This window comes from Triticum dicoccoides, chromosome 7A, assembly GCF_002162155.2.
Source record: "Triticum dicoccoides isolate Atlit2015 ecotype Zavitan chromosome 7A, WEW_v2.0, whole genome shotgun sequence".
NCBI lineage: Eukaryota > Viridiplantae > Streptophyta > Magnoliopsida > Poales > Poaceae > Triticum > Triticum dicoccoides.
In genome coordinates this window covers 301,113,521-301,130,572 of record NC_041392.1, presented here as the reverse complement: position 1 = coordinate 301,130,572, position 17,052 = coordinate 301,113,521, and the positions used below count along the sequence as shown (strand labels likewise).

The 17,052-nt window shown below is 44.5% G+C and overlaps 2 protein-coding genes and 1 long non-coding RNA gene across 3 annotated transcripts in view; 2 read left to right on the top strand and 1 right to left on the bottom strand.

Annotated features, from left to right (window-relative positions):
- Positions 1-1,025: 1,025 nt before the first annotated feature.
- On the bottom strand, positions 1,026-3,584 carry LOC119332365. The gene is made up of 2 exons (XR_005160919.1): positions 2,917-3,584; positions 1,026-1,424 (listed from the first exon to the last, which is right to left on the bottom strand). It is a non-coding gene; the product is annotated as an uncharacterized LOC119332365 (long non-coding RNA).
- A 4,045-nt stretch (positions 3,585-7,629) lies between these two features.
- On the top strand, positions 7,630-14,911 carry LOC119329845 (peptidyl-prolyl cis-trans isomerase CYP71-like). Its single transcript, XM_037602945.1, has 14 exons — positions 7,630-7,936; positions 8,040-8,125; positions 8,276-8,364; positions 8,606-8,845; positions 8,930-9,051; positions 9,609-9,684; positions 10,103-10,210; positions 10,297-10,473; positions 11,396-11,613; positions 11,749-11,881; positions 12,016-12,239; positions 12,493-12,646; positions 12,739-12,841; positions 14,524-14,911. Exons 1-13 carry the CDS (start codon positions 7,701-7,703, stop codon positions 12,820-12,822), a joined length of 1,947 nt encoding a protein of 648 aa, XP_037458842.1. The 5' UTR covers positions 7,630-7,700; the 3' UTR covers positions 12,823-12,841; positions 14,524-14,911.
- A 1,576-nt stretch (positions 14,912-16,487) lies between these two features.
- The window catches only part of LOC119329526 (monodehydroascorbate reductase 4, cytosolic), a 3,199-nt gene continuing 2,634 nt past the window's right edge, over positions 16,488-17,052 (top strand). The window contains exons 1-3 of the mRNA XM_037602590.1: positions 16,488-16,673; positions 16,777-16,848; positions 16,996-17,047. Coding sequence (XP_037458487.1) covers positions 16,620-16,673; positions 16,777-16,848; positions 16,996-17,047 — 178 coding nt within the window. The 5' untranslated portion in view covers positions 16,488-16,619. The remainder of the gene's footprint in view (positions 16,674-16,776; positions 16,849-16,995; positions 17,048-17,052) is intronic.

Sequence of the window (17,052 nt, the reverse complement as noted above, 5' to 3'; positions counted from 1 at the left end):
CCCCCCCCCCCGGGGGGTTATTGGGCCTACATGGGCCCTAAGGGAGAAGAGGAAAGGAGGCAAGAGGTGGCCGCGCGCCCCTCCCCTCCCTAGTCCGAATAGGACAAGGAGAGGGGGGCGGCGCCCCCCCTTTTCCTTTCCCTCTTCCTCCTCTTTCCCACTTCTCCTCCTCCTCTTCCCACTTCTCCTTCTCCAACTAGGAAAGAAGGGAGTCCTATTCCCACCGGGAGTAGGACTCCCCCTTGGCGCGCCCTCCTTGGCCGGCCGCCCCCTCCCCTTGGCTGCTTTATATACGGGGGCAGGGGGGCACCCTAGAACACACAAGTTGATCTTCGTGATCGTTCCTTAGCCGTGTGCGGTGCCCCCCTCCACCATATTCCACCTCGGTCATATTGTAGCGGTGCTTAGGCGAAGCCCTGCAACGGTTGAACATCAAGATCGTCACCACGCCGTCGTGCTGACGGAACTCCTCCCCGAAGCTTTGCTGGATCGGAGCCCGGAGAGCGTCATCGAGCTGAACGTGTGCCAAGAACTCGGAGGTGCCGGAGTAACGGTGCTTGGATCGGTTGGACCGGGAAGACGTACGACTACTTCCTCTACGTTGCGTCAACGCTTCCGCTTCGATCTACGAGGGTACGTAGACAACACTCTCCCCTCTCGTTGCTATGCATCACCATGATCTTGCGTGTGCGTAGGAAATTTTTTGAAATTACTACGTTCCCCAACACCATACAACCCAGAGATTTGCAATAATTACATCACCCAGTCTCAAGAGATTGACTGGTACTTCAGCAATCAAATGCAATTAGCTCCAAGTCTAGTAGGCTCTAGAAGTAAAACATATTTCTGCATAAACTTCATGAACTTGAATTGCAGTACTCTATTTCTTCTTGTCGGTGCCAATTCGCCAAGATGTGGATATTTTTTTTCTGAAAATCTAATCATCTACAAATTCAATAATAGATATAAAGGGTAAAATTAGCATACTACGTTTCTAAAAAAAAGGCAAAATTAGCAAGATATAATAAAGTAATAGAGGAAAAGGTAGTGATAGGAAGTAGCATATTTGTCCAGAATTCAGTGGAATGTGGAGCACTGGGATACATACATGTTCAGAGGAAAGGGTACTTTCAAAAAGCATATTTTTGGTATGCTTTCTAGCTAGTCCATATATTTAAATAATCGCATTTGTACTTTGCTCTCGCCATAGACCGCAACAATGAGAAAGTTGAAATCCTCCCAATATTGAGCATCAAGCCATCAACCATCAACCAAGTTAAGTGCATGCTTAATTAATCCCCGCAATTAGCCCCTAAAAATATGTACCGTTTCGTCCTCACGAACATTCCCTCTGCGCAACCATCACGCCATTGCTCCTCTGCCCCATGTTGCGTCCCATGCCTCCGCTCCTCTGCCACATGCTCCTAGAAACCATCAAAACAATGAGAACTTGACATAACATGGTTGAAACATATATAGTTGAGATTTCATTGATGAGGTACATTTTTTGTGCGAATGCAAAGGAGATCTAACATATTTATGGGAATGTTCGATCTTTTTTGCAACTCCAACTGAAGAAAAAAATTGAACCAAATACATTTACAGGGATGTTCAATCTTTTTAGCCAATCCAACTAAAGCACGTCATATCCAAATAGGAAGCACCCTAAAAATTATACTTCTATAACTTGAGCTAAAAGGTCTACTGTCATGAGTGTACCAAGAAGAGCATTTATTTTGCAAGTAGAGAGGCTGCAGGGTGCCTTGTATCCATTCAACAAAAGAACAGCAGACGATTTGTCTCAATAGGAAATATTTATTACCAATAGATCTTTTAGTGGAGGGGTAAAAATTGTTATATACAGTGGGACACTCTGGAGCACTACTGTCTATTAGCAAGTGTTGTTCTCTTTGATCTTTTATATGCTAAAAGTTAGAATAATTGCAGTTTTGCAGAAAGCACTGCTCATCGTATATTCAGATTCTGCTTGTGTGTGATGACCCAGTTACCTACAGGGCTGGTGTGGATTACTAACAGGGTGACATGGTTAACTCCACAATCATGTTTTACTTTACTAATTCCATTTGACCAATACACAATTAGCACTCACAGAAATATATAGTGTTTCACCCAATAGAACGATTTTTTTAGGACTAAGAGTAGAAGGTGGCTAAGGCATGTATTTTATAAAGTTAACATACATCAGAACTATTGAAAATCTTCAGAATTCACAGACATTGTTCTTAACTTCATTATGCAGAACTATTGTAGATGCCATTGTTTTGTCAAATAGATTAACGTTTCTCAGCTATATCTAAATAATTTCATTATGTCATCTACAAATTGCCATTACACAAAGCTGCACATATTTAGACAACCATGTACTGCATTTTGTAGATGAAGAAAGAAAAGAAGCTAGCTCATGGAAAAGGATTTCGTTGAGCACCTCAGTGCACGGCTTCGTGGGCCTAATGGAGCAAAGATGAATTGAGTACTGAATCATTTAGTCAAATGATTATTAGCGCTGCTAAATGAGTTCTCAGTGTACAACTGTGCATCCTTCAATACAAAAGAGGCAGCAGTATGGAGGTTATGTGTCCGAAAAAGGAGAGTGTGCACAAAGAGGCAGCAGTATGGCGAGCGCCGCAACCCGGTACGCTAAAATTTAACACTGACGGCGCATTTGTTCCAGGCCAATATCATGCAGCCTGGGGTGTGGTGGTTCCGGATCATGCTCGGGATGTGGTGGCCTGCAAAGCTGGCCGGATGGCTCATGTCACTGATGCATTCACGTTTGAGATTCAGGCCATGAGGCAAGCGGTTGACTTAGCTGCTCAGCTATCAGATGATTAGAATCGTCATTAGGAATAGTTGAGATTCAGTGTACCAAGAAACAACTATGTAAAATAAACTTACTTGGTTGTACGCTCACATTTGGCCGCCGGGAAGCAGAAGAGGAACGGCGACCTGCGGCTCGAAGGGCGCGGCGGGCGGCTCCGTCGGCGGCTCCCGCGGCGTCGCGGCGGCGTCTCCCGCGGCGACCTGCGGCGAAGGGCGGCGTCCCGCGGCTAAGAGCGCGACGGCTCCTGCGGCGACCTACGGCGAAGGGTGGCTCCGTCGGTCGGTGGCTCCCGCGGCTGCCCTTCCGTGCTGTGACTTCCGTTGGGAGGAGGAGGAGGAGGCGATAGGTCGTGCGGGCGTGAGGAGTGGGCGATAGGTCGTGCGTTGTTGGCATCTCTTTTTTAACCGCGGTGCAGCGTTAGTGCGTGATTGGTGGTGTTAAACACTGAAGGATTAAGGATCATTAGATTTTATTGATGGATGGACATGGTTGTTTGGATCTGCTCTTCTCTTTTTTTTTTATAGGGATAGTAGATGGCATGGTGGGTAATTAAAGGGTAAAACGCGTTTAGTATGCTGGAGGGATGTAGACCATCAGATTGCAGGTTTCGATGGATAAGATGATCTGGTTCTCCGCCCTCTTTTTTTTTTATAGTGGTAGTAGATTAAAAGATTTAAATCATTTTTAGGATTTATTTAATTAATTTAATCAACATTATCCAGAACAGTTCATGCTAACGTCAGCATGACATCAGCAGTCAACAGAGAAGTCGACTGGTCAACTGGCGTGTGGGTCCCGTTCGTCATTGTCTGTTTAAACTAATTAGGGTTTAATTAAACTAACTAGTTAATTAGATTAATTAAACATGATTAATTAACTTAATTAATTAATTTAACTATTTTTTAATATTTTTTTATAAAACCGTTTTGGGTGTGGGCCCCGTTCGTCATAGACCCTAGTGGCTTAGCGGGCGACGGGTGCGGGCGTGCGTGCCCGAGGCCACCAGGGGCGGGGAGCACTCGGGTGCCCAGGAGGACACGCGCCGGCGGCCACGGCGCGGACGACCGAAGCCGCGAGGGCTGGGGCAGCGACCAACGAGGGGGCCGCGGGTACATGGCGTCGGACGCCGGAGTGCGCGGCGTGGCGTTGGGCACAGACGAGGGCGGTTGGCCGGATCGGGGCTGCGGGGCGCGGGCGGATGGCGAGCAACGGTGCGGTCAGCGCAGGCGGCGAGCACGGCCACCGGGCGCGTGCGGGACGGTGACCACAGGAAGGACGGCGCGTGGGCGCAACGAGCGCGATAGGGGGTGCGTGCGGGGGCGGTACCGTGCGCGACGACGGGAGGAAAAGGGGGAGGCGGAGGCCGAGGGCCTCACCAGCGATGGAGGGAAGCGGGGGGCGGCGAGGCTCGGGGTCGGCCGACGATGGAGAGGCGGGGACGGGGCAGTCCGGCGCGAGGGTGAGGAGACGACGGCGAACGGCGTCGAGCGACGGGGGCACCGGTTGCCGTCGAGGCAAAGGCGAGGGTCGTCGTGGCGGTTGTCGGGGAGGCAAGGTCAGGGGCGACATGGATCGCCCAGATCCAGTAGAGAGATGGGAATGAGTGGAGGAAGGTGAGGCGTCCGGCGAGGGAGGGTTCTTTGGGCAGCGGCGGCGTTCGTCGGGGCCGGGGCATCTGCCCCGATCCAGATCCAGACGGGATCGGTGAGGGAGGGGAAGTGGGGAATCGGGGGAGTGGGCATAGGTTTTACGGTTGGGTAGTGGGGTTATGGGGGAAGCAGGGAGAGGTGGGCCACCCTGGTTCGGGAGGTCAGCTGGGCCGATTGGCCCCATTGGGCCAGGGGGTTGCTCTCTCCCTTTCCCTTGTCTTTTTCTTTTAGTTTTCCTTTTTTTAGCAGCTTTTGCATTTTCTTTTTAGCCAATAATGACTTTGCAAAATTGTGCCACTGGCTAAAACAATTTCAAAGAATTAAAGTGCACTGCCACAAAAAAGTTGGGAGGCTTTTGAAATAGTTGCCAATTTTATAAATTAAAAAGGGTATTTAATTTATTGCTTAGGTCACTGTTTTAAGTAGTTTAGGCCACTCAAACCCTTTGCAAAAATGTTGGTTCACCACCAATATTAGTTGTGGAATATTTGGCGCATGATGAACAATTTTGTTTTCATGTTTGAGAAATTTGAATTTTTGACATAAATTTGAAAATGAGATTTGGACTGGAATAGAATCAAAGTGAGATTAGCAACAGTAACAATGATGACAAGGCATCATTTAAAGGTGATTACTGTAGCATGATTCTCGGGGTGTTACATGTTGGCTCCCACATGTTCCATGATGATCTCATTGGATGAACCACGATGTCGGGGATTAAATCAATCCCGTATACAATTCTCTTTGTCCATGGGTATGTTACTTGCCCGAGATTCAATCGTCGGTATCCCCATACCTCGTTTAATCTCGTTACCGGCAAGTCTCTTTACTCGTTCCGTAACACATGATCCTGTGGCTAACTCCTTAGTCACATTGAGCTCGTTATGATGATGCATTACCGAGTGGGCCCAGAGATATCTCTCCGTCATACGGAGTGACAAATCCCAATCTCGATTCGTGCCAACCCAATAGACACTTTCGGTGATACCTGTAGTGCACATTTATAGCCACCCAGTTACATTGTGACGTTTGATACACCCAAAGCATTTCTACGGTATCCGGGAGTTGCACAATCTCATGGTCTAAGGAAATGATACTTGACATTACAAAAGCTCTAGCAAACAAACTACACGATCTTGTGCTATGCTTAGGATTGGGTCTTGTCCATCACACCATTCTCCTAGTGATGCGATCCCGTTATCAACGATATCCAATGTTCATGGTTAGGAAACCATAACCATCTATTGATCAACGAGCTAGTCAACTAGAGGCTTACTAGGGACATGTTGTGGTCTATGTATTCACACATGTATTACGGTTTTCGGTCAATACAATTATACCATGAACAATAGACAATTATCATGAACAAGAAAATATAATAATAACTATTTTATTATTGCCTCCAGGGTATATTTCCAACAAAAACCATATAAAATTATTGTAAACATGGCATGAATACTTCATAAACTATAGATACGTTGGAGACGTATCAGATGCCTATATACATGATTATTGCCTTGGATATCGTCATGATTATTTGCTTTTCTATTAATTTCCCAACAGTAATTTGTTTACCCATCGTATGCTATCTTCAAGAGAGAAGCCTTTAGTGAAAACTATGGGCCTCGGGTCTACTTTTATCATATATAAAATCATAAAAATACTCCGCTGCAATTTTACTTTATTTATTTTATTTTCTATTTTTGTTCAATCTATCTACCAAACACCATACAATTTAATCTTGCATGTAACCACCGAGGGATTGACAACCCCTTGTTCCTGTTGGCTTGCAATGATTTGTTGTTTGTGTGCAGGTGCTACCAATAAGGTGTTGCGTGGTTCTGCTACTGGATTGATAACCTTGTTCTTAACCACCTGGGGGTGTGGAAGTAGAGGGGGGAACTGGGGGTGGCGGAGGTGAAACCTGACATAACCACCTGGGGTAGAGAGAGTGCAGTGGCAAGAGGGGTGGAGAGAGGGCTGGATCCGACGAAAGCAAGTCTAGGAGTGGCCAGATCAGCACCATGGTGCCTGCCACCACTGCTCATGGATGCTATGGAGGGGAGCCGCCATCAGTGGAAGCAGCCGCTCGTGGCGTTGCTCATCTTCCCCAAAGGAGCACGGGACAATCGCTCCCCTCTTGCCCGACTGGAGGCTCGCTCGCATCCGATGCTCATCATACGAATTGCCGCCTCTCGTGGCATCGTTCATCCGACAGCGACATACCTCGTGACGAATGCGGATGCGCGGAGGACCGACGCTAGAGGCGGCAGGTGGGGTGCGTGGGGAGTTGTGGGATTTTTTTCTGAGGACGAAGGTGTATGGAAGATTAGGGTTGTGGGATTAGTGGCTTAACCGTACATCAAACCATGATTGATGGCTTGATGCTAAACCTCAAGAGGATTTTGATCGTCACATCCTTTGATTAGACATATATAAGATGTAAAGTGCCTGCCTTCCGTGCGAAAGTCCTATTATGATCTCGAGCTCAAATGCACCCGGATGAACAATAAAATCGAAAAAATGTTAAAAAATTCAAAAGATTCTATTTTTGTGGTATGACAAATGTTTTGTATGCTTGCATCAGCACGAAATCACATTTGTGGAAGTCGTGAAAAAAACAGTACTCCAAAATATTTTCAAAACTAGCATTTTTGGAGCATCGATTTTGTTTTTTTGCCACAACTTTCATAAATGTCATTTCGTGCTAAATTTTTTCAAGCATACAAAACATTTGTCAGAGTTTATCATCAATTTTTAGATTTCTTTGAATTTGTTTACTAATTTTTTTAATTTTACTGTTCATCAGGATGCATTTGAGCTCCGGAGCATATAGTCCATGTCCCTTTCTGTGGTGATTTTTTATATGGGTAAGTAGATAAGTACTCCCTCCGTCCCGTAATGTAGTCGAAAAACGTTAGTGCATTATGAGACGGAGAGAGTAAATAGGTAGTAGACGTAGATAGATAGATAGATATATTCTCTTTCCGGCAAAAAGAAAAAAGAAAGGAAAATCAATGATGTCAAAAAGGAAAGAAAGGAAAATCAAACTCGGGGTTTTCGTATTAGGCCAGTTTGGGCCGTACGAAACTGTAGTACTGGACCTATGCTAGTAAACCCCGTAATATTTCGCCCTACCTTCTCGAGGCCCCGAGCGCGGACACCCCCAAATCCCCGGAACCCTAGTGAAGAGAAGGCTCGAGTTCTACATGGCGACGACGAGCGAGTCCACCGCCAACTCCACCGTAACGAGCGCGACGGCCGACGGAGGCACAGAGCGTGAGCAAGAGCACGGCAATGCCGCGACTGCCGCCCCTGCCGTGGTGCAGCAGGAGGAGGAGGGGGAAGAGTTGATCGGTCCGGGCCCCGCGCCGGCGCGGCAGCGGCAGAAGCGCCCGCTCCAGTTCGAGCAGGCTTTCCTCGACGCCCTCCCCTCCGCCGCCATGTGCGTCTCCTCCTCCTCGCCGTTTAGTGCCATAGGATTTGTGAGGCGCTTGTGTCTGCTTCGTGGAGCAGTGGCTAACTGTGGCGGCGGTTGCCTTCTGCAGGTACGAGAAGAGTTATATGCATAGGGACGTCGTCACGCACGTCGCCGTTTCCCCCGCTGACTTCTTCATTACCGGGAGCGCAGATGGTAATTTCTTGCACACCGTGACCTGTTTTGTGCGCAGTAGTGTTTTCTGGTAGTGGATGAATCGACACTTTAGATCCATGCACCTATCAGTTTCCTTCGGCTTCTGGGAAAAGTTGGCTGATTCTGTTTCATGTTTTCTATTCTCCAAAGGACATCTGAAATTCTGGAAGAAGAAGCCCAGTGGAATCGAATTTGCTAAACATTTTCGGTCTCATCTCAGTCCTATCGAAGGCTTAGCTGTGAGTGCACACGTTCTTATGTTCACTTGTTCAGTTCAGATATTATGATGCCGCATAGTACATTTAGCTTGTTAGTTGCTACTACCTCCGATCCGTAAAAAGTGTTGCAGTTTTGAACTAACCCCAGTTCAAAACTAGTTCAAGACGGCGACACTTATTTTGGATCGGAGGGAGCACTATTGATTGCACTCACTTGCCATAGTACAAAGAATTGCAATTATAGCGTGATCCAGTAATGCAGGTCAGTGTTGATGGCTTACTTTGCTGCACGATCTCTAACGACCGGTCTGTCAAGATATATGATGTTGTAAACTATGACATGATGTTCATGATGCGCCTCCCGTTTGTCCCTGGGGCGATTGAGTGGGTTTATCGGCAGGGTGATGTTAAACCGAAACTTGCTGTTAGTGACCGGAATACATCTTATGTTCACATATATGACACTCATTCTGGTTCAAATGATCCCATCATCTCCAAAGAGGTATTTTTTGTTGTTGCCTTCTATGTTTCTTTGTGAATTCAAGTAACTAAAGGATTTGTACTTACTGAGCTTCTCTCACTGCAGATTCATGCTGGCCCTGTAAAAGTTATGAAATATAACCATGCCCAGGATGTTGTGATATCTGCTGATGCCAAAGGACTCTTGGAGTATTGGTCTCCATCTACCCTTAAGTTTCCAGAGGATGCGTATGTTCTGGCTTCTTGGAGTTATTTTCAGCATCATGTTTCTTCTGATTTTTTCTTTGCCAGAACACTTTGCAGAACAATTGCAAACTTGAGTCTGAGTACATACTTCCACTTTCTAGTACTTTTGGTGAAAACTTGGCAACTGAAACAATGTAACATATAGTATATGGTTGAACCCTGCAAGTTCTAATTAGGTATTGGTATGCTAAGTAGAGATGCATGAGTTGAACTGTTGAAGCGATAAATACCAACTTCTGCTGAAAACTGGCAACTGAACAGTGTAACAGTAGTATATGGTCGAATGTGTAAGTTCTTATTAAATATTTGTACGTCAAGTAAAGATGCTTGAGTTGAAGGGATAACATATTTATAATTTTCCAACTTTAAATCTTGTTCTGCACGCCTAGGTGTTTCTGGTTGGATTAGTATTTTAATATCTATACCTTCAACTGCTATAGTGCTATGAGGTCTACTTTCACGATACTTATATTATACATTGATAAATGCATTAACCCATTGACTTATCAATGCTTGACATTGCTATCTGCTTTTCGCAGGGTGAATTTTCGTTTAAAAACAGATACAAATCTATTTGAACTTGCAAAATGCAAGACTAGTGTGTCTGCCATTGAGGTACCTTTTTATGTGATCCTTGTGTGATTAGCGTATACTGCTTCTTCATTACTTAGTTAGGCATACAATTGCACAACAAGGACTTCGAATGCTTTGCAGCAGAATAAATTTATACTCCCAAACAATAACACAGACTGCCACACATTGTGCATTCTTTCTTTCTACCAGCATACCACTTCAATGATAGAGACACCTGAATTTGTAAGATATATCCACCCTATCACATCTAGTTGGCTAGATCACTTCATAGATACCTTAATATAATATAATGGGCCAAAAATGATGTCAATCGTTTTGAAAAAAAGAACTACATAGGTCTAGTGCATTATCAAATCTGATACTTTTTAGAAACGACAATCACTATTATTATTGTAATTATGACTGGAATAGCTCTACTTAATGAGCTGGTCTTTCCCAGGTGAGCAACGATGGCACTCAATTTGTGGTCACGTCCCCTGACCGCAGGATAAGGGTATTTTGGTTCAAAACTGGTAAGTTAAGACGCGTGTATGATGAGTCCCTTGAGGTAAGATACTTCCTCTGTCCAATGCTTGCACATCACAAGTATATATGTTCGGTTTGTAATTTTGGACTGAATATTGTTGCTTGTAGGTGGCACAAGATCTTCAGAAAAGTGATGTTCCGTTGTATCATCTTGATGCTATTGATTTTGGGAGAAGAATGGCTGTCGAGAAGGAAATAGAAAAGACAGAAAATGTTCCTCAACCTAATGCTGTATTCGATGAGAGCTGCAACTTCCTTATTTATGCCACCCTTTTGGGCATAAAGGTATGCCTTCGTTCCTTCCTTTTCCATTGTTTTCTTTAGGGCATGTACAATGGTTGATAAGACAGTCTTATCTTAAGTCTTGCATGTAATTTAGAGATGACAAAAAAGGATGTCTACAATGGGTCGTCTCTTAGCCTTATCTTCAATAACTAGCTATTCCTAAAAACATGGCGAGACAACATATTGTGCTAAGGGATCATATATTGTCTTCTCTTAAATAAGAGAAGACAAGCCTTTTCTTATGAGTTCTCTCTCCTCCACCTCATCATTTATCCTACGTGTCACTCCTAAGATAGCACCATTGTACATGCCCTTACATTTGGTTCTTTAGGCCCTTCCCAGCGCTCCACGGTGTACAGGTGCTAAGGGTGCCACATAGGCAAAAATATGATGCGGCAAAGCATTTAAAGAGGAGAGAGACCATTATGGTGACCCCAATAAGAACCAATGCTAAGCACGTGGATCTAGACAAAAAGACTATCAACCAATACATGAAGGAGTTTTATTACTAAACAATTAGATAGAGGAGGCTTAGCTACAAAACCTAAGCACCGATGCATTGGGGACATTAGTTGCTAAGCATTTTAATGCACTTAGCACCTCACTTTAGCACCAATGCATTGGGAGAGGTCTTATGTACTTCGATATTACCAGTCCATTTTTGTTGTGTAGTTACTTTTACATTCTGGTTACAATTCTCAAGGAAATTTATCATTGATGTTAAAGAATCTGACAAAACATTTATACATATATTTGCTCATGGTGAGCCATTGACCTTTTATCACACATAATAATCATGTTCTGCTCCTAGTCGCTGATCTCATATATGAATAATGACAATGTGTACTTCTGTCTGGCATCTTACACCAGCTACTAAGTGAAACATCTTTCTGTAAGACTTCTAAACATCATATATATGCAGGTTGTAAATTTGCACACAAATAAGGTTCCCCGTATCCTGGGGAAGGTAGAGAACAATGAGAGGTTTCTGAGAATTGCTCTATACCAAGGCGACAAAGGCAACAAGAAGGTTAGGAAAATCCCTTCAATAGCTGCTAATGTCAATGACACGAAGGAGCCTTTGTCAGACCCTACTCTGTTATGTTGTGCCTTCAAGAAACACCGAATATATACCTTTAGGTATGCCAGTTCAAGCATTTCAGGAGAATATTTAATTGGCTGGTTTTAAACTTCCTGGAAGGCTCTTCTGAACTTTGTTCATATATGTTATTTCTTGGAAGTTTAACATCCTTTTTCGTCCTTATTACTGTACAGTCGTAGAGAACCTGAAGAGCCTGAAGATGCCACTAAGGGTAGGGATGTTTTCAATGAAAAACCCCCACCAGAAGAACTTTTGTCTGTATCAGAATTAGGGAAGACTGCTACAACATCACTACCTGACAATTTGGTATGTTTTCTCAACATTTAGATGTGGCTGTTACTCCTTTGGTGAATGCCATTAATATCCGGATTGTATGTGAAATCAGTATCTATCTGTCATTTTGCATTGCCTGAATCTGTTAAATTCTTTATCTATTTCAGGTGTTTCATACTTCAATGGGTGATATTCACTTGAGACTATATCCAGAAGAGTGTCCAAAAACTGTGGAAAATTTCACTACTCACTGCCGAAATGGTTATTATGATAATCTCATATTTCATCGCGTAATTAAAGGATTCATGGTCCAGACTGGGGATCCTTTGGGGGATGGTACTGGTGGGCAATCAATCTGGGGCAGGGAGTTTGAAGATGAATTCCACAAAAGGTATTTTAGCTATATGACACATTTTTCTTGTTTGCACAAATGAGTCTTTTTTTTTCCCTTCTCAATGTACATTAGTCGATTATATGGTAAATTTATTACTCAGGGAAAAACTATTTATGGTGTTAAAAAAACAATATATTTATGGTCGACTAAATACAGTTTTGACGTATGCACTGCCTTGTTGTTGAAGAGACCTTTTATGGATGATCTATCCCTTAGGCTTACAGTGTCAACTTTATTGGTCATATTGCAGCTTGAGACATGACAGGCCATTTACACTTTCAATGGCTAACGCGGGACCAAATACTAATGGTTCTCAATTCTTTATCACCACTGTGGCTACTCCATGGCTAGATAACAAACATACAGTGTTTGGTAGAGTTGTGAAAGGGATGGATGTTGTTCAGGTATCAAACTTTTGCATATTCCCTTTTAGTGCCTGAACGTTGTCTTTTCATTTCCTTTATTGTCTTCTTAACATTTCATTTTGTGTTTAAAGCAAATTGAGAAGGTCAAGACGGACAAGAATGACAAGCCATATCAGGATGTGAAGATCTTGAATGTTACAGTTCCCAAGACATAAGCTCCTGTTTAATCAATTGGTCAGTGGTTCTCTCGCCTTTTTTTCCTTTAACATCACCACTCACTTCACGAATTTGGTCTGTTCTGGACTTAATTTTCAAGTTGCCTTGTTGTACATCTGGGGGCAAACTTGTCCACGTTTGAAAATATGTTCCTGTATTAACGGTCTGTTTATCTAATACTCCCTCCGTCCCAAAATAAGGAGTGAATAGCATAAAACTACCACTTTTCGTGTTAGGGTTCCAAAAAACTACCAAAAATTTGTTTGTTACTGATACCTACCAGAATCGGCGTCGGCTGTTTCATAAAACCCAAATCACTGAGTGCTTATCAATTGATCGTGATTATGACAGTTAGGGCCCGCATGTAAGATAACCATTTATTTGACTGTTTGTTTGACTGTTAACTTACATGTGTGGCCCACATGTCAGTTGTCTCCTACCTCTCTTTCTTCTCTCCCTCTTCTCCCCTGATCTGTCTTGAGCACTGCCGCCGCCCTGTAAAAAATGGGAGAAAGCCACCCACTCCGGCGATGCAACGAGCAGGCAAGCAGGGCAACGCGGCCGCGCGCAGCGGCACGCTGCAGTAGGAGAGGTGGGCATGCACTGCTTGATCTGGAGCTTGGGGCGCCATGGCGGCTCGGTGTTCCTGCGGGACAAGAGAGCTTAGAGAAAGGGAAATGAGAAGATGGGGAGGAGAGATGGCACACGCACAGCGGCGGAGCTCCCACCAGCGAGGGACACGGGACAACGGGGAGGCTGAACAGTGCTGGACGCGGGACATCACTGGCAAGGAGCAACGACGGCGGTGGCGGCAAGGAGCAGTAGGTAGTAGCGGCAAGGAGCGCAGCAGCTAGCGGCAGGGAGGAGGAGCAGCTAGCGGCAGGGAGGAGCAGTGGCGGCGGCGGCCATAGGCGAGGCAGGTGAAGTCCAGACCGGCTGGATCCTCATGATCTCCGATTGCTTTTTCAAATAAATTACAAGGACCCAATTGCTTACTTAAAATATTTGTAGGGACCTGATTGCTTTTTCTTAGAAAATATTTGCAGGGACCTGATTGCTTTAAAAAATAGGGGTTATTCTGTAAAAATGAGGGCATATTTCTAAATTCTAAAAAAAATTGAGGGATTGAAGAATTTTATTTTTATTTGAGTGAGGAAGAGAAACTCACACATAGGCTCCACAGGTAGGTTAACTGTCAAACAAACAGTCAAAGAAACGGTTATCTTACGTGCAGGCCCCAACTGTCATAATCATGTTCAATTGATAAGCACTCGGCGATTTGGGATTTTTGAAACAGCCGACACCGATTCTGGTAGGTATCAGTCTCAAACAAATTTTTGGTAGTTTTTCGGTACCCTAACGCGAAAAGTGGTAGTTTTATGCTATTTCACTCCAAAATAAGTGACGTGGTTTTGGTTCAAACTAAAAGCATGTCACTGTCTTGAGGAACAAGATGCACAGTTTCTGAGGCTCGGCTGCATGATTGAAAGTGATTAGTAAATCAATCTGTTTTGATGGGCTAGATTTTGTCCCCTATTTTCAATTGTTTTTGCAATCAATAGTATACCATGCCATAGATGCAGGGAGGGTGCGTTTGATTTGTCATAATTAGTTTCCTCTTCCTTTTGGTGGATTTCTTTTCATCAATGTTTGGCTCCATCATTCATTGCCATCGTTCTCATGTCACATACCTTGTGCAGGGTTGCTACATCACGGGCCTTATGATGATTTGCTGACCTGTTTTACGATAAATGGGCTCTCCTCAATTCTCCCAGGAGAGGTGTTGTTTTCTGCTGTGGTGCTTGGAGTTTGGCCTTCTTCAGCAGAGGGAGCAGGACCAATGCAACTTGTGTCTTGGGTAATGTCTGCGGTACGAAAGCAACAGTGAGCCTTTGAACGAGAAGCATGGATCAAAAGCAAACCATAACATTTTTCTCTGTCGACAGAATTATCTCCCAACGTTAGTAGGGGAAAGCTAACAGATGTTCCCAATTTTTTCACGGGTTAAGCTTGTAACTTGATGAGAATGGTCAATGGAAAATATTTGATAGTAATAAATTCCATTTATTGTATTTATATATTGCTTAACGTGAGGATTGTTGCTTGCCGATGCATTGGTCACCGGCCCTTTTACGAAAGTATTGGCGGTAGGGTCCGCGTATGCACTGCGCCGCGGAAAACAGAGTAGACTGCCTGTCCTGCACTGCCTGATGTCGCCACTAATCTAATCATGCGCCAGATTCCATCGCACAGATGTACTACTACCCATTTATCTAATCATGCGCCAGATTCCATCACACAGATGTACTACTACCCATTTCTCAATCTACTCTTTCTCATTTCCATTGTTCAAGAATTCAGGTCAGTTAATCGTATTCACAAGCTGGCCGAGTCAAATAGCACATATTCATCGTGTTAACTTGTTAGGCCGATTACCCATTAACTTGTGGGCAAAGAAACCCTAAAATTTTGCCCCGTAATCCCTCCTCAATAACTAGGGTTTGACCAAATAGTAGTACTACCTCTCTCAGTTTACAGGGCGTGCGCGTGTCCCTAGGTCATCAATTTGACCAACCTAATACAAGTCATATATTACAAAATATATATCAATATAAATTTCAGATGTTCTATTTTCAAACTGTATAATTTTTGTGTTATATAGTTTATATTAAGGTGATAAAATTGGCAATCTAGGTATACACGTAGGACTTGTAAACTGAAACGGAGGTAGTATATTTTGGTATATTACATAGTTGAGAGCATGAGAGTATGGTATAATACATAAAAAAACTAGATATATGTTGACAAGTTTTTATTTAATCTATCAATTAATGATCCACCGATTAATCCAGTTAATAAGCCGATTCACCGATTAATCGTTACTCCCAAGCCAACCGAGCAGCTATGAGGAAACATTGTAGTACGTCTATCATCATAGCATGCATGCTCGTAGCCACATAAGTACAAATACTTACAAAGGATAGGCACTGAATGCACCATTGAATGAGCGCGACAAGGAATGGCAGTGGGTGATAACGTGGGGTGCGGGGTGCAGATCCTACCGTCAAGGACACTGGTGGTAAGGTATAATAGCCTATCGCCAGAAACTTTGACGGTAGGGTATTTTTCAAGTTACGACGGCGTAGTTAAACTCTACCGTCACAAACCGTGGCGGTAGCATGTTATACCATGCCGCCGAGAACTATGACGGTAGGAAAAATGATCATATTTAAAAAAAAAATCAATATGGGATCAGATTCGGCTAAACTTTCAAAAAAGTTCAAAACATCAAATCTCGCCGGCACCAGGTCGACCGAGGTTGACGGCTGAATTGATGGTGGCTGACCAAGTGTGGACGGACAGGAAGGTGGAATCTGTCCTTCGGTTAGCCGTCGGTGTGTGTGTTCCTTTTCTATCGGTATAATAATGCCACCCGTGAACCTGGACTCGGTAGGAGGCCCATATGACAGTGAATCTTACTTCAGCTCTTAGGTTTGCATTCCATTCTGTTTTTTTCTTTCTCATCCCTGTTCTTCATTCCGGTGGGGAAAGGCTAGTTAGCCGCCACCGAGGAAATAGTGACCCCATTGGGTCAACCCTGGGTCGGCCACGCGGACAGGACACGGCCCGCGCCAAAAGCAGCGGAAACGTAAGCGGCCAACGGAGGTGAGGGAATAAAAAGCCAGCGAACGGCCGCGTTTTCCTCCCACCTTCCTCTCCTCCTCCCCTCTCCTCCGCCCTTCCGTTTCTTCCTCGCAATTCGCTGCTGCGCTCCATCCATCGATCTGTCGGGGAGATGGCGTCGGAGAAGCACTTCAAGTACGTCATCCTCGGCGGCGGCGTCGCGGCGGTCCGTACTCTCCTCCCTCCGAGTCTCTGCTTCCTGTCGTCTCTGTGGAATGCATGTTTTGGTTGGATTCTCACGCTTGTCTCTGTTTTGTGTGACATGACAGGGATACGCCGCGAGGGAGTTCGGCAAGCAGGGCGTCCAGCCCGGGGAGCTCGCCATCATCTCCAAGGAGTCCGTACGTCGCTCTACCTTCCCGCCCGCCGCATGACCTCTTCCCAAATCCAACCATTTCTTCTACCCCAAAACACAAAAAGAAATTTGGGACCGACCCTGTCTAACGGTCAACCTGATGTTGTTGTTGCTCTTGTGTTTGCGTTTTCAGGTGGCTCCGTATGAGCGCCCTGCGCTCAGCAAGGGCTACCTCTTTCCCCAGAGTAAG

What these genes read in the sequence shown, in the direction of transcription:
- LOC119329845 (XM_037602945.1), top strand. Translation starts at nt 7,701, where the DNA reads ATGGCGACGACGAGCGAGTCCACCGCCAACTCCACCGTAACGAGCGCG. An exon ending in GCCCTCCCCTCCGCCGCCAT is followed by an intron (nt 7,937 to 8,039) that starts GTGCGTCTCCTC and finishes TGCCTTCTGCAG; the next exon opens with GTACGAGAAGAGTTATATGC. An exon ending in TGTATGATGAGTCCCTTGAG is followed by an intron (nt 10,211 to 10,296) that starts GTAAGATACTTC and finishes TGTTGCTTGTAG; the next exon opens with GTGGCACAAGATCTTCAGAA.